The sequence below is a fragment of the Dermacentor albipictus genome, chromosome 1, assembly GCF_038994185.2.
Source record: "Dermacentor albipictus isolate Rhodes 1998 colony chromosome 1, USDA_Dalb.pri_finalv2, whole genome shotgun sequence".
NCBI lineage: Eukaryota > Metazoa > Arthropoda > Arachnida > Ixodida > Ixodidae > Dermacentor > Dermacentor albipictus.
In genome coordinates this window covers 345,115,197-345,139,746 of record NC_091821.1, presented here as the reverse complement: position 1 = coordinate 345,139,746, position 24,550 = coordinate 345,115,197, and the positions used below count along the sequence as shown (strand labels likewise).

At 48.3% G+C, this 24,550-nt stretch overlaps 1 protein-coding gene across 4 annotated transcripts in view; it reads right to left on the bottom strand.

The window, feature by feature from the left end:
* The window catches only part of LOC135913772 (solute carrier family 12 member 2-like), a 146,232-nt gene that overhangs the window by 30,221 nt on the left and 91,461 nt on the right, over nt 1–24,550 (bottom strand). For all 4 annotated transcript variants that reach the window (XM_065446530.1, XM_065446652.1, XM_065446459.1 and 1 more), the window contains 14 exons: nt 22,870–22,945; nt 19,416–19,511; nt 18,447–18,586; nt 16,183–16,296; nt 14,185–14,296; nt 12,579–12,706; nt 10,624–10,827; nt 9,828–9,935; nt 8,992–9,115; nt 6,058–6,159; nt 3,178–3,333; nt 1,276–1,375; nt 651–762; nt 152–286 (listed from right to left, as the gene is read on the bottom strand). In XM_065446530.1, the coding sequence (XP_065302602.1) occupies nt 152–286; nt 651–762; nt 1,276–1,375; nt 3,178–3,333; nt 6,058–6,159; nt 8,992–9,115; nt 9,828–9,935; nt 10,624–10,827; nt 12,579–12,706; nt 14,185–14,296; nt 16,183–16,296; nt 18,447–18,586; nt 19,416–19,511; nt 22,870–22,945 (1,707 nt within the window). The remainder of the gene's footprint in view (nt 1–151; nt 287–650; nt 763–1,275; nt 1,376–3,177; nt 3,334–6,057; nt 6,160–8,991; nt 9,116–9,827; nt 9,936–10,623; nt 10,828–12,578; nt 12,707–14,184; nt 14,297–16,182; nt 16,297–18,446; nt 18,587–19,415; nt 19,512–22,869; nt 22,946–24,550) is intronic.

Here is a 24,550-nt window from a genome sequence, read left to right as displayed (position 1 = left end):
GCGAGGTGGGCCAAAGAAGTGCGTCTACGATCTTTCGGTTCGGTGCCGCTGCGGTGTCGCGAATGTTGGAGACAGTTGGAGCGATCACTGCGCGCGACACGTGAGGGCGCGCACGCTCCGTTCCCGCGTCCAGAGAGCAGTCCTGACACACCTGCAGCAGGGATCGCACGCCGTGCGTGAAGTCCTCGTCGCGCACCAGCGTGTAGAAGGCCTTGACCTTGCGGCGCTCGAGCCATGCGTTGGCGCGGTTGGTGAGAGCAGTGCGCGACCGGAACGTCAGGCGGTGCTGCAAGAGGTAAACAAGGAGCAGCTGCAGACGCCACAGGCAGAGAACGGGGCGAACTCGCCAAGCTAAGGTGCTGGACACACGGCCGACTTTTAGCGGGCTAACTGCAACGAACTTTCACTTATAGGCTACATTGGTTACTTATAGGCGAAAATGGTTAAATCATTCAGCGTTGAAGCAACGCTGTGTCATCAAGTTGTGTTTGCAGCGACTCAGCTTATAGGGTCCTCGATGCAGCGAACATTCTGTGTGGTCCACACCATTTTAGTATTTAATTGCACTGCGTTAACGGTGTGGCGTCAGGCACCTGGAAGGCAACCCCGTTCCGTGGGCGAATATGTGGCCCACACTCAGGGTTACTCACGGGCGTGACGTTGCCGCAGATAAGCAGCGAGAGCTTCTTGGTGATGCTGTAGGCGAAGTCCACCAGAGGCGGACGGTGGCTGGGGTCGCCGGTCAGAACCAGGATCTGGGGCCTGCAGCAGCCGCGAAAGACACCACACGAAACTTAGCTTCTACGAGACCGTTTGTAAAAGCAACATCGTTGCGGAAAATGCTTCTTGCATCAATTTTTTTTTTCTTCTTCTAACGTTTCACTTTTTTATATTTGAACCAAACATCCGAGGTCCTTTCATTTTGCACAGCTCAAGTGTTTCAAAATGAGGCGCGCTGAGGAGCCACCTGGGGGTAATCGCGCCGCCTGTGGGCGAAGAAGTAAACCGATCGACGCCTGCGATAATTGAGACCACATGAGCAAATGTGCAGCTCTGGCAATATTAATATCTTCAGTAGCTTACAAATAGCTCACGAAGGTCGAATTTCGACAAGTGGTACAGTGAAACACTGTCGCCGAGGATATGCTAATGGCGCTATTACGTGGTTAGGCGAGGCAGGAGGAGGTCACAAGAGCCAATAAAGTTCCGTAGATCGACAGAGCGAGCAGCACGATGCAAAGCCGGAGCAGCATCGTGCAAAGCCGGAGTTCATACCTGTAGTTCTTGACGTGCTCCTGAACAGTCTGCAGGCGGTAGACGGCGTTTAGAGCGTCCTTGTATATCTGTGCTTGCGTCGAGGATCCCCAGTTTACGTCTGCGATCACACACACAAAAAAAGAGATGACTCACACTTTTGTCACATTCAGTTTGCGCACGCCAAAAAACTGCCGGCCTGGATATTTAACAAGGTTTCTCCAAACCTTCCCTGAAGCGAAAGATCATCACGATATCGGTTCTTTCGGCAAAGGCATATGCTCTAACTTTAGAAAGATTTCCGTTCCAGAAAGCAAATTTTAACGCTTACGTTTGAGCGGAGCCCAAAATAGGACTCAGTAATGCGATAACGGAGCAGCGTCTTAACTGTTGTTAGCGCACAGCAACATCTTGAAGTAAGGCAACAAGACAAGCAAACTGTTTTAAGAACCACCACCAAAATGCTGAAAACGTAAAGCTACAGAAACTTGTGTGCGTGTTCTGCGACCCCCGAAATAATTTGAATGAAACAAAAATTGCGTTTTCGCCCGAGAGGCGAAGCATTAACAGCGATAGCAAGATATAAAACTATTACACGAAGTAGGGCCCGTCGTTTTATCCGCAGCATAAATTAAACATTCGCTTGCTAACTAACAAGCATGATGTCACGCTTTCAAAGACACGCATGAACGGAGTCCAGTCAACGATAGCGAGCAATCGCGGTCACAAAGCCAGTGTGATGAGCAATGCCGACAGAGCGGGGAGGGCGGCGCGTGCTTATCCCGAAGCGAACGTTGCGCGGTGCCGCTTCCCTTCACCTTCTCAAAATACAGCAGATCACGTGATCATCAACACGGCGCGCGGAAAGACACCAGCCTTCTCGGCTCACCCTCACACGATCGCCCTTCATCAACGCTGGCACCAACGGAGGAGAGAGATGCCGGCAATCGCAGCAGATCAAGCGACCTCCTCGAACCCACGGCAAGTGGGCCGCGTATGCGTCGTTACACTCGGAAGAGCATGGCGCCGCTGAGGGCTATAACGCACCTCGAGTAGTGTCTGTATGTTTGCCTACTCGTGCAGAGCGAGGTTGCTTCAAGGCGTCAACAACTTTATGCAGACTTGGTTTGGCAATAAAGGTCTCCTTGAAAGTTGGTTTTGTTGCATCAATTTTTTCAGCAGTCCTGAAAGTTAGCTTCGCCGCTGTAATTATGTTAATGCAGTGAAGACAAACAGCAAAACGCGACTCGGAAACGCAAAACTGAGTGCGCTGCGTACGTAACAAGCAAATAAGCCTTTCTCCATGTGACCATGACTGGCTCATTCGCATTTACTCTATTCCAAAAGATTCACAGGAATGATTACGTTACGGAGACCACAAGCTTCTAGGAAAAGTAATCTTCCCTAAATACACAGCACACACACGTCTTCAAAGGAATTCATTGGCAGCGAACTTTGAAAACCTTACCAAATATATCATCTATATTTTCCGACAATACTCCAGTGATTGATATTCTGACTAATTGACATGATCACGCTCTGCAAGCTCCCTGGCTCCCGTCCCGCTACGAATTTCGCCTACAGCAAAAATCTCGGCGGCAGCATCACGTCACGTTCGGCAGCTTCTAGGCAACTTTCAACTTTGGGTATTCGCACAAAAAAGAGAAGTCATATTCACCTTCTTTAGCATAACGTAGAGCCCAGCTTGTTGGTGCGTGACGTAACGTTAAACTAGCGGTACAGATAAAACAAGCGCGCACGGAGGCGTAGATGACACCGGCGCTATAACGGGGCAGTAGATCAGAGGCGCGCAGACGATACTAGCAGATTCTGCGATCGTCTGCTCTCCGCTCTGCTTCCGTGTCCCGTCCGTAGCGCTGTTCCTAGTTCATTGGTTTCTTCGTGCGCGACGTTAAAACTCACCGGGCTTCCTGTAGCTGATGTAGATGTAGAGGCCGAGCACGACGGCAAAGGTGATGAGTGCCGTCTGCCAGTTCATGATGAACATCACGAACACGCACAGCATGGCGCCGATCAGGCTGAGCCACATGTTGTAGTACTTGAAGGCCGGACGGAAACCTGCGGTCGATTAGAAGGCGTCCATGTACGGCAGGTGTCCATCACGCTCACAAAAAAATTAAACTCGATAGTTCGACGAAAGTTTGTCTGGTCGGGTCTCATAATGAAGAAATCAATAGTCTGACTGTAAGCAGCCAGTAAGGATTGTTCAGCGCCTTTCCTTTCTTCAGCCAGCACTTTCGAGTTGGGGACGTATTCTCGGATGGCCACTTTCGGTGACATCACTTTCAGTGTGCGCTTACTGGCTGGTTGAGCATTACGCCACTCGAAAGCGATAGTACCGCCAAAAGTGATCGTCCGGGAATGCGTACCTCGGTCAGCGACCGCAGTAGTTTATTCATAAATCATTCGTGGAACACCAATGTCGGTACGCTTCATGACGAGAGAGAAGAAATCAAGGATCACATTGGCTATGCTTTTCACCTTGAAAGAAAAAACCCTCAATTCACCTGATTGTTGCATAATACTGCAAAGGAAAGCTTTGATGCTTCCTCAAAAAGAAAGCTTCGTATTGTAGAAAAACACGCGGTAGTTTGGGAATCGCACCCAGAACCACCGCATGACGAAGAAAGTTTGTCTGCCAAACGAATAGTTAAGGCTAATAGGTAAGAATATATTGGGCATATTAATAGTAAACGCGAAGCGCTAAAAGATCGAGTCATTGCCAGGATAAGTTATGCGGAAGTCAGCGCGGCCGACCTAGATTAATTACCGGTGTTGCCTAGTGTGCTACCTGCTATGCGATGGACGCGCGTTCTTCTTACAGTAAACCAGGCGCGACATGGATGATTACAGCAGTCGGCTTACAACACACCGACCGATATAGGTCGGGAACCATTAGAGATGCGTGACCAACTGGTAGAGTAAACCGGGATATAAACATTACTTCATGACAGACATCGCAATTAATTGATGACAACTCCCAGTTCTCGCTCGTTTTCACGTTTGCTCCCACATTCGAGAGGACAGGGTGACGTCGTGCTACGGGTCTTATAGGACTACACACTTTGGCATGTATTTAATTGCGCGCTCTTGCAGCACAATAATCGTGCGAAACGCCCGTTCTCAAGCCGACGGCATTAACTTTATATCGCGACATACGGTCACAAACACACGTTAGCCATAGCACTTTCGTCTGGGCTAGTTCATTCTGCGCTAGATTGGCGATGATGGGTGTTGAGGCGCAGGTGTGCACTCTCATTTCGTATAGATTAGTCGAGCGGCCTGACCGGATAATGGTCGATATTTTTATGGTGCAATGATAAGAACGTGCCAGAGTAAATTTGCGAGACTGTTCAAAGGCTCGCCATTAGGTTCCAAGTTAATACCGCGATAAAAGTTAATCCGTTTGCTGGCATCTATCACGCAAATGTTCGCGCCTAGGACCAGTACGCGAACGTGGTAATTAAATTAGGCGCCAAAGCGACATTTCCTAAGGAAACATTAACAGAAAACAAAGTAACTTTGCAAGCTTCGGCAATTTTTTTTCTTTTTACTGCGTTTCAGGCAAGCTTTGCCTAACTATGCCCCTCACGTATAGGCGTTGAGAACGTTAAAGATAACTAGGTCATTTTATCTTTTTGTATTACACGCACGATTGGATGCGCTGCTGGATAAAAAGCCGGCCTGACATGGCGGCGAGGTCGTTAAGGCAGGAGCGCTAGGAAAATTTGTGCGAAGCGCGCCAGCATCTTTCTTGTACGTATTTTTCGGAAATTCCGGGCGGCGAATAAAACAAAATCAAGTAAGATGGCGGCCCGTCAGAAATATAATCACCTGCCTCATGAAGCTCCTTTTTTTTTTTTTCTTGCTTGAATATGCGCGAACTCGTTAGAGCCCCAACTCTAGACCTGTATAATTAACGTCCAAAATTGCTTCGGTATGCAAATTCTACTTTCTAGCGCAAAAAAAAAAAGGAGAAATGTAGATGCTTAGTTCAGTTTAACCTAGGGGCAGCGCATTTTCAGGCACTGCCGATCAAAAACTTCCTCTGCTGTTGACAGGACCGTAGGTTATAGAGGAAAAGAAATTACCCAAGGAAACACAAGAGAATATTACGACAGATAAGTACAAGCGCTACGCCATTCATTTGTTTCTTCGTTATTTCTATTTCTCTTCGAATAATATGATGCGCGAAAAAATACTAGACAAGTGCACCGTACGACACAACACTTGTCGTACCATTGACAAATAGTTCACTGGTTAAGGACTGCCGACTGTTGGGCTAATTGGCGTTGCCTTTTGATCATTGTGCTGAGCTGGAGAACGACAACATTTTACGCTCAGCGCAATGATCAATCATTCAAAGGGTTTAACGGAGACGCCGTGATGGAAGTGTCCAGAGATCAATTCTGAACACTTGTAAGTTGTGTGAAATTCGACCACCTATATTGTTTTTCAACGCGCGTCATAAAACTAAATACACGAGCCACTGTGCATTTTGTCGCAGTCGGATATGCAGCCGACGCGGACGGCAATCAAATCCGCAACCCAGTGGTCTCAGCTGCCGATTACCATGAACAGTAAACTTGTAAGATTGTCAAATGCGTAATGAGACGGTTGTCGGGGCCCTGCTGCGCATTCTTTAACAACGAATTCCTATATCGCGCTAATAGTTAGGTGGACACATAAGCCCTGTAAACACATTAGTAAACACATTATTAACAATTACTGCAAGGAGAGTGAAATGTGCGAGAAAGAATCTCGCCGTTTACGATGACTCACCCGGAGACTTGGCGTACGAGGCGTGGAAGCAGGAGAAGTTGATGAGCGCGTAGGCAGCCATGAAGAAGTTGGAGATGATGGGCGCGATGGCGTTCAGCTCGCCTGCGTCACGCACAAGAGAAGAGGCACAACTGTAGAGCAGGGTCAGAGAGAACGGATGGGTAACGCCGCAACCGCGTTTGTCACCGTCCGAGGATACTATTGTCACCGTCCGAGGAAACCGAATTTCGCCGTGCTGTCAAATTTTGCCATCTTGTCGAATCGGCCCAAAACGCAAAACACGGCGGAATTTCTCCAACATTTCGGAATCCGAGAAAGTGTCGATTGTGTTCCGAAATACACGTGCAATGGTCGCCACAAGGTTGGTCATGGAAGACTGCAAACCGCTGCAGACACTGGCATCGCAACCTCTTTGTTCGAGAAATGAATTTCCCGCAGGCGCCTCGCAAACGCAGAGGCAGCTATTTGACGGAAATTGCCACAGCTAAAACAAAATTATACAAAAAGGTTTGGCGGCTGATCTAGTACAAAAAATTAAATTATGGGGTCTTACGTGCCAAAACCACTTTCTGATTATGAGGCACGCCGTAGTTGGGGACTCCGGAAATTTCGACCACCTGAGGTTCTTTAACGTGCACCTAAATCTAAGTACACGGGTGTTTTCGCATTTCGCCTGATCTAGTACAAGAAGTTCAGCACTTGAACAAGCGTATAAGCAATCAAGAAGTAGTAAACGTGGTCACGTCTGCTTCTTAGTCTTGCCTGTTGTTCTCGCTGGGCAAAATCGTGTTTTCCTTCTGCGCGAATGACAATGACCTGCGTGAGTAACCAGGAGGTTACATGCACTGACAATTTTCAAATTGTTTACAGCACAAAACAAACGCAAACAGAAGCAGAAAGGCACACGGGACAAGCTCTCCTCCTCTATGCGTCTCTGCTTCTGTTCACGTCCAGCTTTTTTTGCTGTAAGTAAAATGACCCCTAACAAAAAAAGTTAAACTCTGTTGTTTTACGAGCCAAAATCGCGATCTGATTACAAGGCGCGTCTTAATAGAAGAGCCTCGGATTGATTTTGGCCACCTGGGTTCTTTAACGTGCACCCTATGCACCGGTACGCGAGCGTTTGTTCATTGCACGCCCGTCAGAATGCGTCAGCCGCGCCCGAGATCGTATAACCGCGACTCCGGGCCCACGAGGAACAGACCACGCAAAGATGAGAAACAAAGCAGTTCGGAGGAACATCAATCAAAGGTACCGGACGAAGGCAAACGTTTTCTTCGACCACGACACCAAGCGAACGACGAACGAGGATAAAGAACTCAAAGCTAATAAAACAGCCTCATTTCGAAGATCCTCGTGTTAGAAACGTGAAGCAGATCGCACGGTTGCCCACAAATGCATATCGGTCTGAGTGGAACTGTTGAGAACAGCCGAATAGACGCGGAGCCCACGCGGTTTCTCGGGCGGCGCGGCTTTGGTTGCAAAGGCGGTCGCGTGAGAACGGCGACACGTGAACTGCGCGCCTCTCCCGTCGGGAAGCGCTCCCACGGCTTATGATAATGTGCAAACCGTGGGAGGGCCGCGCTGCACGCATGCGTATAATACATTCGATATCCATGGGCTGTAATCCGAGAGGAAAGTCGGCAGGTGGGAAACTCGAAAAAAAAAAGCGCCATTTCCCCCTGTGATTGACCCTGTGGTTGACCAGCGAAGCTGTTACGGTGGTATAAATTATGTTGGTATAGCCTTTTTTTTTGTGGTGGTGGTGGTGGGGAGGGGGGGGGGGCTATGTAATTGTACAAATAATCACGTATATGTCATTTACGCGAAGTACAAAGAAATATCAAGCGCGCACTACGTCACGCACTACGTCATACATACACAGAGCTACTGCGGAAGGGCCTCTACGACGACGCTCTAAAGACGCAGATGTTGTCGACGAGGCTGCGTCGGAGCGCCGTTTAGACGCAGGTGGCCGTTAAACCGAGCCTCGACGCAAGCGACGATATGCGTTGACCGGGGCGCAATCCAGAGGAGTGCTCGAAACAAAACACGTTTGTTGGTAACGCGATTGAGCATACTTCCTCGTTAATTAGCTGAATGAAACTTGGAAGGCCTTGAGTTCTAGCGGACAAACACGGGGCTCTCCGTTTCCCTCCCGTAAAAGCCAATGTATTGACAGCAGACGGGAATCCCGTAACGTTTACAACTTCACTGTGAACTAACTAAGACAAGTAAATGAAACTCGGAGTAATGTTAGAGTAGCCTTAGCGGCCAGTTGTCATATAATTTGTTTTGGGATAGTTTCGATGAAACAAGTGTTACAGGCTTTTTTTTGTAACCATACTCCCTCCGTAGATGCCCATGTATTGACAACAGACGGAAATTCTGTAACATTTACAACTTCACTGCGAACTAACTATAGTTACGACAAGTAAATGGAACTCGGCGTAATGATGGAGTCGTCTTCGCGGCTAATTTCACTACGATTTTTTTTTCCGAGATACGGACATGAGATTGAGAGACACAGTGCACTCGCGAGAAAGTTGGCTTTGCCGCAAGGCGTTTTCTGTTCGCCGCCACGATTTTTCCGGAGTGTAGTCATAGACAGCTTCGCCGTGAAAAAAAAAAAGAAGAAAGAAAAAGAAGAAGACGGAAAGGAAACCGAATCTCCGTTATAATCAACGTCTAGCTCCCCCGAGTTGGCATTCTCTACCGCTCTATTTTCAAACCGAAAAGTTCTCTTTGGCTCTTTCGCACGTTTTCGTGGTCGCGCTTTCACCGCCGATACAAAGGCGCCGACGCACACACTCGCGCAACAGCGCTGCCGGGCGCGTTGGCTGCTCAACGCCAAAGGCGCTGGTAACGTCATTGCGCCACGTTTCCGTCAAGGATAACGAGTGCGAGCAGGTGAAAAGCGCGCGCACGACTTACCGATGGCGACGCATCCCAGCGCGATGGCGCAGGCCAGCAGGTACCCGCGCCGCGGCTCGTTGCTCTTGCCGTAGCCCTTGGCGAACACCTCGATGTGCGGGAAGATGCGGTCCTTGCACAGCGCCTGCGTCGCGCGGTGCGCCGCCAAACGGGCATTGTGAAATAAGAGCAGCGACGCCGGCTGCGGAGACGACTGCGACAAGAGTTTCGATCGCTTTCTCGGCTTGGCTGTGCGTCAAAGATGCATTGTGACATCGTCGGACGATCCAGCAGTCACGCGCAATTGGACAAAAATGAAGAAAAAAACGATAACAGAAGCGAAACAAAATTGGGGCGTTGTAAGGCGTTCTTCGATTAAGCCAAGATCATCGCCAAGCACGAAGACAGAAAAAAGCTCGTGAACTTGTATAAAAGTCTTCCGCATACAAAAGATGCATGATTGGGCATCGAAACCGTCTATCTCTCTGTTATATATTGTGAGATGCAAATGCTTGGTGATCTTTCTCCACGTGAAGTAACGGCTCGCGCAAGCAGACGGTGCCTTCCTTTACGTGCGCCCTTCCTAATAAACTTCAGTTGTTAGACAACACTCTTCCTGTGTCCTTCTCCTATCCTGTGTTCGTCTTCTTCTGCGCTGATTCAAAGACTGTATTCAATTCCAACTCACCCAGCTTTCTACCTTGTTCCTAAATATGGTCCGTGAGCTGTCAGTTGCAATCATGTTCCGCTAGCGGACCCAAACCTACACGGAGCTTACTGTCCTGGCCACGGTTTACACCTTTGCGCATGCGCGGCTTGCTCACACGCCGGACCCGAGCCTCGCGCGGGACGCTTACCTGGAAGACCTTGGGGGCGCTGACCAAGCTGGCCAAGGCCGAGGAGAGGGTGGCAGCGAATATGCCGGCGTACACCAGGGGACCAAAGGCGGATATCAGCTCCATCACCTGCGGCCAGCGAACCACACCAAACTCACACTCTGCTGATACACGCATCGGAACGTTAGCCTCCGCAACGATGAGCGGCGCTTCAGCGTTCGCATAAAACGTGGGCAGTTCCTTGGCAGCACAAAAGGTAGTCGACGCACTGGCTCTCAAGTATCGCCAACTGCCATTTTGCTCCTTCCACTCGAACGTGCTAAGCAGCCGGCTTGAGGCACGGCTTGGAAAGTGCAGGTATGCTTCAGACGTCATGTGCAATTCACATTGAACTTATGTCGCCATCTTGAGACAAAGCCTAAAACTTGCGCCCGAAATCAACTATAGAAGAGTTATAGAGAAAAGAAATTTTTGGGGGTAACTTAATTCTTGCTTATAAGTGTCACCGTACGCCTTAAGGGTGCCTCGCTAAGATACGTATCTGTGAGAAATAGATTTTGTTTAGCTGCCTCTGCATATTATTTGAAGTCAAATCCTTTCAGTTTGCATGAAAAGCAAAGAAAGCAACTTGATGAGGCCGCGACAACCTTGCTCCAATCAACCAAATAGTCAAACAAACAATCAATCAATGTGAAATTCTTTATCAATTTTGCTTAACAACTCTATCAAACAAATCAGTATAGTTTGCGCCAAAGCAAAGAGTGCCGTTTAACGAACTTGCGGACCCTTTTAAAGCACGAACGAACGAATGGCGCACCTGGCTGTCGTTGAGCAGGCCGTACTCGCATCCTCCGGTCAGGGTGCAGTTTCGCACGTCCGCCAAGGTGGTGTCGTTCACCAGCGCCAGCCCGTTGGCCTCGCGCACCGTGATGCAGCCGGCCACGATGGCGAAGAACACGTACGAGATGGTCGTCACGATGATGGCCAGGTACGTGCCCTTGGGAATGGACGTCTGGGGGTCCTGCGCGCACACGCGTTTACGCGAGGGTCAGCTTCCGAGCAAACCTCCGGCGACGAAGCGGGGGAACCCCGAAAACTGAATCGGGGTGACTGTGGAAGTTCGGTTCGCAAACAGTTGTAGAGAAGTTGCCCAAGAATGGGTGCAAGCTGCAGAGGGCTTAAAGAAAAAGAAAGAATTAGGCAAAATACATATCCCTGCGATGTCTGTCCCTGTAACCGAAGCTCGTTCTCTCTCTGTCGCGCGCGCGCCTTTTTTTTCTTTTTTTTTCCTGGGCGGTGCACTTAAACGCCACAGATCGTACGCACAATGTACAGGTCTGTTTGGTTACAGATCACGACGCGTCCATGGTTTCGGGTGGTTTCTTTACTTCTGTTTCCTCGGCAGTCTGTATCTTCCAAGGGAGCGCCATTTACAACTGAGACAAAGGCTCTTCTGCAGTCTCTTTTATATGCGTCTGATGACGTTAATAGCCTCTTTCTGATTGGTTCGTAGTTCGGAATACATTTTCCCAGTTACCTGCGAAACGCGACTGCCCGTGCTACTGCCGATGGACCCGGTACTGACGATTTCCGCCAGTTTAAATCGCTTTCTACAATACGCATGCGTCGTAAATAATGTGAGCGACTAACAACATGCGTAGCGCCAAACCTTTAGTCAAACCCCGCAGACAACCGGGTCTGATAAGATGGCGTAAGATGTTCATTTGTAGTTAAGCAGACAGCATGAGTGGTCCAAATTAAGCACTATATAAGCCGACACAAGACTATATGAGGGCAGCGTGAACCTACGCAATCAATAAGAGGTTAGAAGAAAAAAAACGGACACAAAATACCGAGAATGACGCTCAGAAAGTCTCGGTCTAAAAAAAATGACAAACCAGCAATCGCTTGCTAAAACAAAAGTCATGCGTGGCTCTGCTATCGCAAACACCAGAGACCAGCGGAGCTGGGGGAAGGCCAGTAACGTAGTGCCAAACCACAAACTTAGCCCAACTTTTGCTGGGCTTCGCTCAGCTCCACTGGTCTCTGGTGTTTGCGATAGCAGAGCCATGCAATTTTTTTCCCTGCGAGAAAGAGGAGCGCCGAAGCCAGCGCGCGGGTTTTTAATCGGAGAGCAATGACATCACACCATCTGTGTCCCCACCGCGCCGCTCCTTCTTTCCCGCTAGGCTCCACCCACCCTCGCCGCGTCGCTATGCTGCCGCGATGCTATTTTTATACTCTGCTTTCGCTCTCTCTCCCCTAGTTCGGCGAAGCTGCGGACGTCAAGAGAAACCCAGCGAGGTTCTAGCTAACAGCTCCACTGTAAAAGACAGCCGGGCCTCTTCAAAAAAGACTTCACAAATGAAGAAAATTTCGATTGGATCCAGGATTCGAACCCGGGACCACCGCCTGACACTCATTCTATGAGCGAGCTAAAAGCATTGCAGATGGCAGGGCGATGTCGAACTGATGGACACTTCAAAGCGCTGGATGCCTCATTGTTCCGTTCATGTGTGCTGTATTACTTTCTTTTTAATTACCATTATTATCATATCGGATGGTGTCTTTTTTTTTAAGCAGCATCTCACCCCAGCGATCGCTGACAAGCGCTGCTGCAGCCCAGTGATGGCTGCAGCACACGGAGTGGGACGCGCCGCTCCCCTCCAGGCAACCGAGTTGAGGCGCGGCTCTTACACGCTCAAGCGTCACGATTTTCAACCGAGAGACTTTCGCGAAAGCTGACGGCATCAGGCCAAGGGCACAACTTACAGCCAGGTCTCCGGAGATGTTGGCGCCGGCGAGGATGCCCGTGGCAGCTGGGAAGTAGACGGAGAACACGGTGAAGAAGTTCTCGCCTTCCTGGAAGCTTGGACCGACGTTCTCCAGCGCTAGGGCCGCTGCATATCAAAAAAGGAACGAGAACGTTTGCATCAATGACACGCCTTTCGTGAAAGCATGAAAGAAAAAAATCACGCAGATTTAATGCACGTCTTGAATAGGTGTTTAAGCGAAGCTTTCTCGAGTCGTTTCAATTAAATGCTATGCAAAGACACGGGACGCTTGCAATTGCCCTTTACTTCCGACTTAAGTAATTATTGTTTACCCGCGCCAAAGCTGTTTAGGAGAACATTGTGACAGGCTGCATCACTATATCGGAAGATAACTGAAGATACCTCTTTCCGCTTACGCGAGGTGTATTCTGCCGCACCTTCCTTATTTGTTCGTATGCTGTCTGCTTTCAATAAACTAATTGTGAGTAGCGCATGTAACTGTGACCGTCTTCACTTCGTGAATTCTCGTTGAAGATGTGCGCTTGATTAAACCTGCAAGCACGAAAGGAAAAGCGACGATGAAAGTATAATGTAAAAGTCCTCTTGATCGAAATCTTCTCCATTTATAACTTCAGTTTATACGGACTAATCGATTCCATGGTTATAGTTAACGTACAGGCCGGTACCCGTAAGTCCAATGAGCAAGCGCGAAATTAATAGAATTGCCGCACAAGTGTTACGGCTCAAGGGCTCAGTCCCTTAACAGCAGCTAACCCCATTGTCGTTCGGGAAATCGATAAGCAGAAATAACAGACGACGTTTACCAATGGTGGGACACTAAGTTAAAATAGTGTTTTTTTTTTTTTTTAACGCCACACTGCCATATATTGAAAAGCATCTGGCCGTACGAATAAACGTACCTTTCCGTCCGAAAACACTCTTTTGGACATCATATCAAACATCAGACTGCCACGTTATCTGTGTACAGCTGACACGACTAAGCACCTCTTAAAACAAAATAACAAATGTGGAGTTTAACGTCCCACTACTGACACAGTGGATATCCGCAGTATACTGAAAGGTTCTCGATAAATTTTTACCACCTGGTGTTTTTCAACGAGTGCACACAAAGCACGGCACACTGGCGTTGTTGTTGTTGTTGTTTGCATTCTGTCTCCATTTAAATGTGGCTTCGATAGCATGGGAGTCAAACCTGCGACCTCCGGTCAGCAGCTGAACGCCATACAGGCACTGAGCCACCGCAGCTCAGGCATGATTCGCGGGTTGTTCCTGTGAGAGGGCGAATCGAACACTCCTGCCAAGTGCTAACGGTATGTTTGCCAGAAGACGACTTCCAAGTTCTAAAGACAAGATGCGATGCCGCATTTACATTTTCGAAGATCATCTCGCCACGGTCAAGTGGCAAAGACATACTTGTAGGTAGTGAAGAAACTTTAGCCCGACGTATACGTATTACATTTACAACGTTACCATGCTTCTAAGGAGGATTTCCTTCTTTTTTTTTTTCTCTCATCGACAAATGAGTCGAGATTGCTTCACGGGCCACCTGTTCATCGAAGCGCTGAGCGTGAGCGTATACTTACTGGACCATCCGAAGTAGCCCTTGGACTGCTCAGCCAAGCTTGGGGGAATGGCGGCTCCGACAAGGAAGTCCGCCATGGCTACCAGGAGGATGACCAGAAGCACCATCTGGGCCTGCGATCAACCACACAGCGCGCACGGGACACGCGACGCGGTCAGCACACCGACCGATTGCCTCCATTCGGCAGACATTCCACGAACGTTGTCGTAAATAAAGAAACATGCTCTTCCATCAGAACATCGAAGTGAAAAAAAAACAAAAATGCGGCAGTTTCAGCGCACTCTGTTGGAATCTAAATACAGCGAAGCTTCGTTAGAATGCACAAAGGAGTGCTCAAGCATGTGTTAGCTTCTGTGTTGTCGAAATGTCGGTGCAAGGTCATCCCGAAGGCCCTCGCCCAAACACGATCCACGTTACAAGCTGTCCAAACTCAGCCCCTTCGCATCTGCTCGGGTGCGCGCACGCATGAGCCCTTGTGCACCACTGCTAAGCAAGGTGACACATAGGGGGCGATCATCCCGAAGAGCTATACAGTTATCGTTGGCAGATGGATGTATAAGCGTGAGGGTGGCCTACCGGTTGGAGCATCGGGATGCTGCGCTGTGGCCTAGGTTCGATCCCATCATGGGGCACGTAATTCATTTTTATTTATTCTTTTCGGCAAAGATATCCGGCATGACATATGCAGCATCCAGCAGCCACTGTCGTAAAAACCCGGGAGGGGGTTTGCAAAGAGCCTTCGGTTTAGACATGTAAAGTTACCACCCGGAGATCCGAGTTCACGAAATCACGAAATTTCACTTCGCAAACGTTTGTGGGTTAACTTCTGCGGCACAGAGTGATAGTGACCGTCGTTCTCAATCGGTGGATATGCGTTCATGTCGCCGGCAGAAACCCGCGGAAGAGATTTCGAAAAAAAAAAATGTAAAACGCTACGTCGCACGGCAACGGAAATCATGCGTTAATTTTAGACAGAGGTGATACTTTCCCAAATTTCACGACGTGCCCCCAGCGAAGGTCAAGAAAAATATTTCGTTTCAAATGCGCCGGGAACGTGCTTTGTAACTTTGCACACAGGTCTGCAGCCAATGCATGGGGCAAATAATGAAGAATGTGTAAGCTTAGCGTCGAATGTGTCGAAGAAGTAGAAGGGCTTGCTTAAGCCTATTTGGTGCTACGTGACATAAATATGAGCGCAAAAAAAAAGAAAATACACAGCATGAAATAAAAAGGGGATGAACACTGAACAAGCGCTACTGCCAACTGTTTATTCCACAAGATCGTCACCAAATAGATATACATGGTACGCTCGATCATGAGCAGATGTGTTATTGAAAGAATTAAAAAGTGATAAAGAAAGGCTCACCAATTTGGCATCTCGCTCGAGGAATCGGATTTATTTCGTGCAGAAAGAAACAGAAGGCTCGCTGACGGCAATCCTCCCCCTCTTTCTTGACGTGGAATCCGTCCATTAACCCTTTCCTTATCTTTCTGTCGTGCTGTGTTTGCCTTTTGCTGCTGCTGTTGTTTTTGTTGCTTCACTGTCATTATCGCTGTTATCTCGCGGTTGCCGACGACATGCCAAGGGAATTAATAATGGCTACAGGGCAGAACTTCTGCGCGGCGAGGCCGGTATAGGCGGCCCAGGATGAGTTAACAGGCGGTCCGTGAGACGTTCAAAACTCAGTGCACGCAAAATAGGATGTAGCTACATTGTGAGAACGACGAAAGCCCGCACCTTGGCGCTCTCAATATTGCCATTTCTTGGGCGTGTTGGTAAACTGAAAGCATATTTAGCGGCAGCAAACAAGGACGGAAGGGAGACGACACCACAATGTGCTTGTGGTGCAATACGCAATGGTGCAATGCGCATGTGGTACGCTTGTGGTGCGATTGTAGTGCTAGTGGTGCAATTGTGGTGCAATTGTGGTGTCATCTCCCATCCGTCCTTGTTTCTGCTGGCGCTAAATATACTTTCGCTCTCATTATGCATGCTCACCTTGGACTCCCACTCGGTGCCGATGATGGCTATTCCCAGCAGGCAGATGACGGTGACGCCGCTCACTATTCGAACGTCGTTGAGTCCGCCGTCCACGATGAAGGTGCCTTGTTGCTGCGGTGGGTGAAGGGACGAGCAATAATTTTGACTGTTTCAGAACAACGTCAGCGCATCCACTCAGGTTACGACACGCGCGCGGCAACCCCAACCCTGAGGTAGGCTGTGAAGTATGGCGCAACGGAGTGGTTCAGAGTGCTGAAAGGCAAACGCGAATTTAACTGCCGCGGTGACACATAAATTTGTAAAAAAAAAATCCAATCTTTCCAGGAAATCAATTGAAGCCGCTTTTTAGGCCGAATTAATAACATATCTCCAAAACAGGCCTCCTACTGTTTAAAAAAACCATCATGCTTCGAAAGGCGCCATCGTATAATTCTACGCAATGTTCATTTCAATACTATATCCGACAGGCGTTGAATACTATATCCGATAGATCCCTCACGTTAGCAAAAACCCCAGCGCAGCGTGAACAACGTAAAGCTAACTCAGAGTGACGAGGAAAGAAAAAAACTACTCAGCGATTCTTGGTTACGTGACGAAACTGCCCCAAGCAGGACCGCAGGTTCTGTCTCTCCATGTCTTTGGCATGTAACGAACAACACGTGCGATACACAGCAGCGCATATTAATTATGGTGATGGAGCCTTTCATGCTATTTGGCCCACCTCCTAAAGCTCTCTTGAGGAGACTTTTGTCAAAAAGGGAACCTTACGCAAGGCCAGAACAGCAAGTCTGCATATGCGAACGAGGTGAATTTTTTTTTTCTAGGATATAGGCTTAAACCAACCGCTCCCCGATAACATAAAGGCCTGGATGTCTTGGGCTGTCACGTCGCGAGAGGAGGACCAGTGCCCACTGAAGACTTCCCGCTTTACGTCATGGCTCAAAGTGCGCAGTGGTGTCGTCGCGTATTCAATGTGATGCCTAAATGCATCGTTTTCAATCGAGCTTCTTGGTTGCCGTACAGTATGAATGACTGGCTTCTTATTCTTCCTTGTCTAACATTCCAGAAACAGTAAGTGGTGCCAGATGAACGATAGGAAGCTGTCAGTTAAAGACAACCAGTTACATTAGCTCTCAAATCACGCCGGCACATCATCACTCGTGAACGTAAGTTGTCTTCTGATTTGCCGCAATATAGAGTGTGGCATTATAAACAGTAAACTGCGTAGCGTGCGCGGTAGAGTGCAGAACGTGCGATAGTGAAGGAATGAGAATCGATATTGGCTGGCGGGGTTAAGATCACAAGCAACATAACCGCTAGGAGAGACGCCGTCAAGGGTACGCTCCGAATTAAGTTTGAGCACCTGTGAATCTGAATGCACCAACAAATGCTTGTGCATTCCACGCACATTGAAATGGAGTCCCTCCCCGCTACCGGGCGTCGAATCCACGACCACGTCTTTAGCCAGCAACTCGACAAAACAACCGAGAAACCGCGGCTGACAATGAGCATCGTGTAAGTGCGGCACCGAAAGGAGCACCACAGCCCAAATCAGCAAATAGATGTAACATATGTGCAACGATCGACTTTGAATTTCCCTGCAACATCCACAGTGTCGTGTATGCACGTAAAGAGCTGTCGTCCCCTCATTGCGCACGGGGAGGACGGTTAGCGTATATGCGTCACGTTGACGTCTCCTCAGAACCAGCACAGCAGTAAGTTCCAGTCACCCCATTACGTATTACGCCCCACTACGGCATACATTGACGTTCTGTTGATTTCACGACTAGGAGCACAGGCGTGCGAAACTGCAACGGGTATACCACGTCCCATTGAATGAGTCGGTTAAACGTTGGCACGTCATCGCTTACGCAGAACAAAAAAATTAACACTCGTCTGCACACAGCCCGTAAATAATTAAACCAAATGTTAGAAACCAGCCCTCATCAATCATTTCCCCTATACGAAGAACTCCGAGAGCAACTAAAGAAAATCACAAAAGCGTACTTATCCATTCCCTAATCGTGACCAGAAGGCGAATAAGCAATAACGTTATCAGGAAGACCACCCCGACAAACTTATTGCGCATCTAAAATTTGACCCGTTAGATGGCTTGTTGACGCAAGGAGACGTGCAAACGCTTTAACGATTACGTAAACGAAGGTCGAAAGCAGAACCGAAATTACTTAACCGGCTATGATATAAAGCTGGCAAGAACATCACTTCTAGAACGAATGAAGGCGGCGAGCTCTTTCACTCACCTTGCACAAGTCTCGGACGGTCTCGGAGAAGCCGACCACGTAGAGGGCTATGGCTACCGCGTTGGCTAGCGAGAAGATGAGGCCGATAGAGCCGCCGAACTCGGGCCCCAAGCTTCGAGATATCATGTAGTACGTCCCTCCTGCGAACACAAAACAAGCGTGTGGAGCCACTATTTGTTCATGTCACTGTCGTGTGCACTGCCGAGTGACAGGCGGATTATATACCCTCTAATCACACGCACACATAAAGCACATATATTTAGGCGCTGTATAGAAAGCTTGTAGACGTCTTCCTGTGAAGTCTATAAAACGCCTACAGAAATCCTGCGAACTTACGGCCTTACAATTTTTGTCGACTAATGTCCGTACACACTTTCTACAAACATCCGAGTTGAATGTCTATGGATTACAATTCAATTCTACTAAAAAAAATAATTCATGTTAAAAATGCTTGTCCATTGAATGCCTGTAAACATTATATGGTCACAAGGAGGAGTTTATAAGACGGCATATCAGTGACTCGACGCCTATAGAGAGTCCGTAGACTCAATATTGGCTTCTATAACGACCGAAATTGAGAACCGGAACTATTAGTAAACCCTTTAGCAGCGCTTATCAGTGCAAACGGCAACCGGTGGAAGATCACATTAAGGGAAAATTGCAATCCGTATGGTTGTAGCGGTACGTTAGATTGGTAGCACAGAAATAAATAAAAGAATGTCATCCGTATGACTCTAGCGGAATGCTAGATTGGTAGCACTGAAATTAAGAAAAAAGAATTAAGAAAACGCTATATAATGAAAAATTCGTGCTACAGGAATGTGTCGAGTGACTGTACGACCACATTCACATACAGTAAACATAGTTCGGTTACCGCTCACGTCGCCCGCAAGTCATTGCTTTCGGCACTACTTGAGTGTTGGCGTGACGGGAAAGATACACGTTCGTTAATACACTGCGGGCACTCACCTCCACGGACTTCGCCGTTGGTACAGATGGCCGACATGGAGAGCGTCGTAAGCATTGTCACGACAGAGGCGAGGATGACGATGGCGGAGCCCAGGCCTGCACGGAGGAGCGGAGAGAGACGATAGGTTATCGGAGTAGTGGGTAGGGGAGTTTAATTTGGATAGAAACCATTTGGGAGGTTGTTTTGGGAACAAGGTGTACTGCTACATCTCCACACTGCTACACTGAACTGGTGTAGTGTATTACTGAATTTCTGTGCACTTCTTTTGATACAAACAGTGCAGAAATCACCGCACAGATGTACAGACAAGAATAAAGGCACCGGACGCCTAAAACATTGCTGCAGCGAACACTGTAGCAGTGGCACTATCCTGTTTTACATAACCTGCCATACGCTGTGTCACGAGCGGTGCCACGGTAGGAGTAAGGCTTTGTAGGACTAAGAACTAAGGTAGGTCGAAGAAAAGGTCTCCTACGAAGTACCATTTAGAGGCAGTACACGTATTACGTGGGACTTCCTCATGAGCCATCGGTGGTGTCCGTCCGTTTGTTCGTGATTTCGCTGCGCTCCATTTGACGAGTAGGAAGTGAATGGCACTAAGCTCGCAAGCGATAGAAGCTTGAGCAAGTCGCCACTGACGCCGAGATCATGACTCCACGATGAAGCAACGCGCAGTAGCACGCCATCTCTGAGGCCATGCTGGGATTGAAAAGACTGCAGACCTTTCAGCGAGACGGTGTCGCTGCCGACAGCGAGAATGCAGTTTGGATTCTCCACCATGGCGGCATCATTCCGGCGAAGGTGAAATGCAAAAATATGCTCGTGTGGTCGCAACGCATGCCGAGTCAGGTGACCACAGATGAACAGTAAGCCCGAAAATGTGCAGTGCTTCGCTCTCCCACAATACACGCAGATAATTGAAACGTGAAACCGCAACAATAATTACCTTGACCTCCCCGTATTCAGAAACGTGCCTTAACATGAAGCACACGCTTGACTCGATCTATAGATGACGCCTGGCGCGAACGTGCTTAAGAAGCTCGATGCATTTTCTTCGGCGCGTTCACGTCAGGCGTCACCTAGATCAAGTCAAGCATGGGCTTTGTGTTAAGGCGCATTTTGAGTACGGGGGTAAATCAGCGCGTGGTTTCCAATGCGTCATCAACTTGCACAACGTCGCCAACTATTACATTTACAAGTGTAAAAGTTGGTTCGTTTTTCTTCGTTCTTTCTTCTTCTCCGCTGGTTCGTTGAAGCGCTGAAGCCTGTCCGATCGGAATTCGAACGAAGACAAACTCGGCTCGTCGCCCCAGAGGTTCGCCCGTCCGAGACGGCGTGCACAGAGACTTAACTGCGCAGACTGGGGATACGGCATGAAGTTGCAAAATAAACCCAGCTTTATATACAGAAGTTTAAAAACAAGACATATTTATATAGATAACATTTGGAACTGGATAATACCGGAACTCGTCTCACTCGGCAGAGCCAAAAATGCACAGCACCTGACCTTAGACCAGAACCTCGGACAATGATTCTAGGTGACGTTTCAAAGGCACGGAAGTCCGGCCCACAAGTGACGAATAACCAATAGTAACAACACTGAAATGTGTATGGTCCGGTTCAGATCCATAGGGAAGTGCCGTGACGGGGACACCTCCGTCAATATTGAGAGTACAACAAACCTTCTCCCATATTTAAAAACTCAGCGCTTGAAAGCAATGAAAATAGAATCCCATTCTCACGGCATGAGTCCTGCGTATACACATGCCAACCACACGACCGTAACGGCACCACTTAAGGCTTTCCCCCAACTGGCGCGGCATCGTTAAAATGTGGCGAGTGCACAAAGAAGCAATGCTGGACAACCCACGGTCACAGGGAGCTCCGCGGGCTGATTTTGATGCAAAAGCATCAAATGGCTCATTCAACGAAAAAGCCGGCGTCGTCTGTAGCAGCGAAATGGCACCTAAATTCCCATTGGCTGCGAAGCAGTGCCACGAGCGCTCCCCGACGGAGCAGAGCGGGCGAATCGGAACACCTGCTACTGCGATAGCGCGCCAGGTGTTGCGTGAGTGGAGAGGGGGATCGCCGCGACGCCCCATCACCAGCGTGCCTGGACGGAGCAGATACGCAGACGCGACGTAGAACGTCTTCGATATGCAGCGAAGTGTGCTCAGAACGCGAGTATCTGTTGGCTCTAAAACGCGAAACAGAGCGGCGTAGAGTGGAGGCGATGAGGCCCGAGGAACGTGGTGGATACTTAGCGCAGAAATGCGAAGTGCAGATGCGTCGATTCAATGCGGCGAGACAGCAGCGGATCTGCAAAACTCGGTAACATACCCTGCAGCAAAATTGGAAAATATTACTGGCAACGCAAAACTCGAATTTTAATTAATGAATTCGCATTCACGACTCGTAAGAAGTGCTTAGTTGTCTTCAGATTTTTTGTCCCCGCATTGGGCGACAAAGTGCTTCTTCCAGCCACGTTTATAGCCAACGGGTCGGCGAAGACAGCAGCCCTCGAATGGTCGCGCGGCGGCTACCTCTCCATGCGAGTCCGCCCCACGGAGGCGAGTCCCGACAAGGCGAAGGCGCGGTGACCGCTGCCACTTGGGTGTTGCCCCTGCCTAGCGCGGGTCACCCAGATGTGCGTACGGGCTTTACTCCTGTTTCTGTCGAGGATAGAAATAAACCTTATTTGTCCAACGGTTATTGTTGTTGATGCCCTGGGCTTAGCTGCCAGGGGTCCATCGCCCGAGGAAAATCATCCGGGATCCTCGGCAATGGCCCTGGCCCGCTGGACGGCCCACTCCTGGTCTTCGGGTGCCTCGCAGAGGAGAGCGGCTTGCCATCTCTCAGCGAGGCGCCCCGCCTCAGAGGGTCCTGTTGTTGTCTTCCCCCTTCATCATGAAAAGCCGTTTCTTTCGAAACCATAACCGCCTGACTGATTCTTCTTCCTAAGACTGCGCGCGCATTACCGACACGCAAACATGTTGCACGGGCACCGCTTCAAACGGAAGCGCCTCTTACACAAGTCCCGGGAGAGGCATCTTGTCGTGTTGTCCCCGCGCCTTTCCTCGTGCTTCCAACGGGCGACACACCCACTCTCAGGAAGCCTGTGCGCGTCTGAAGAGACCTCCAGTCGTCGCTGCTCAAATGCTGGCTCGCCATACTTCAATCCCTTACAATAGGCGACATCGCGGACCCATCTCGTGTTTAAATATAGGAGCCCATACACGGGCTCCGGAACGTCAGTTGTGCTACAATGACGTGTTCAACGAGTGAAATCGTCGTCTTTCGAAAAGGCGTCATGTCATCAAGCAATGCTTAAACCGGACGAAAAACTGTGAGCGCCTCTCGGGGCTGTATGTGGTACAAGGCACGAAGCTCACAGGCGTCGCCAAGAGAACACAGTCGGAAGTTTATTCTGCAATGAAAGCAAATCAATCGTACCTATTCCAGCTTGCCCCACCACCCAGGAAAGCCGCAGGAACAGGATGACACCCCAGATGTTGAGCAGACATCGCACCTGCGTTGCCGGAAAGAAAAAAAAGAAGCACCCATTAGGAGTTGTCGAGGACAAAAAACAGGACAACACGGTTACCATTTTTTCCCGCTAAGGTTCCACAAAAACAACGAGCGTTGTCCCATAAGATCGGCTACTAGTGTTATCAATCCGCTAAGAACAACCTCAATGGGAAGATGCAGCATGCCTACAGAAGCGTCAATAATTAGGCAGCTAGGTATGCGGCTATGATTCACTACTAAAGTAAACTCGCTTTTATTTTTTTAGCCATCTGAACTTCTACATTTCTTCATTTATTGCGTGAAATATGATGCGACACACTAATTAAACATTTATCGGTAAAAAATTATTTCCCGCATCTTGGTAACAAAACTTGGCTGTAATCGACGCTACAGTGATAATTCTATGTTTCCTACAGTTGACTACACTATGCATAGAATATACGAGTACGGTCTGTCGCTTATGACGTCGGAATGAAGTGTTTCATTGAAATCATATATGATAAATCAAGACGCGTTGGGGAAAAAAATGATCATGAACAGACATGCCAATTTAAGGAATACAAACACTGAAAAATAGAGTCGAATTTTACTCTTGTAGAGAGCCAGCAGGTGTGCGTGTGTGTTTATGTGTGCATAACACGAAAAATGCATACAAAAACATAACGTTAGATATGCAGATGTCATCTCGAGACATTGATTCAGCAGACAGAAAATTAAAAAAAAAATTCACGTAGGAACTGCAGAATGATTAAAGCGATTACTCGAGTCCCACTGCTGCTACCGCACCATGTTTGACCGCATCAATCTCGCTTGAATACGTGTTACTCCATTATTTAAACAAATTACTTCTGCGGTGTCCTGCAAGCTGCGGAAAGATTCGTAAAAGGAAACGTTGCCAACAAGGAAGATCACACGGGTTTTACCAGAAAGTGCGAGTCACATAGACTATTCCCAGATATCACTTTGCCGATTCTGATCTGCACCATTTCTCAAGTTTAACCGATTCGTTTAATTTTATTCCCTTGCCTCACGAGCCTAGCTAAAGGTAATCTGAGGTACATTAGCCCTGTGATGCCTAACGTATGCCATAATAGGCCAAGCTTAAAACACACACAGCGCTGACTTACAACAACAAAGTTATTGGAAGTCAGTGCTGTGTTTGTCTTTCTTCGTTTGTCCCTGTCTCTTGCACTGTTGTTATTTTAAAAGGTGAACCACCAACGTGCCCAAGTCTCTACGCTTCACGCAACGCTGTTTTGATACCTCAAAATTCTGATTGAAGCACGGTAAACTTAAACGATAGCCTGTAGTTGCAGTTTTGATACGACTGAGTTGAGTTTTCAGTTCTTGATAGTTCAGTAAACCGATTACAAAGTATTTATTATTACACTTAATTAAATTCTACGTGAAATAATATTTCCTTTGTTTGTTTTACCTTTGTACAATTGCACTCTCCATGGCTAGAAATAAAATGAACGAATTGTTCGATAGTTGTCCTTGATGTGCAATGTAACAGTGTTTCGACATTACAGTGTTAACGTTCGGAAAACTCGATTACGTTAATTTATTCAGTGATCCCTAACTTACGAATCCCCTTTTGCGCATC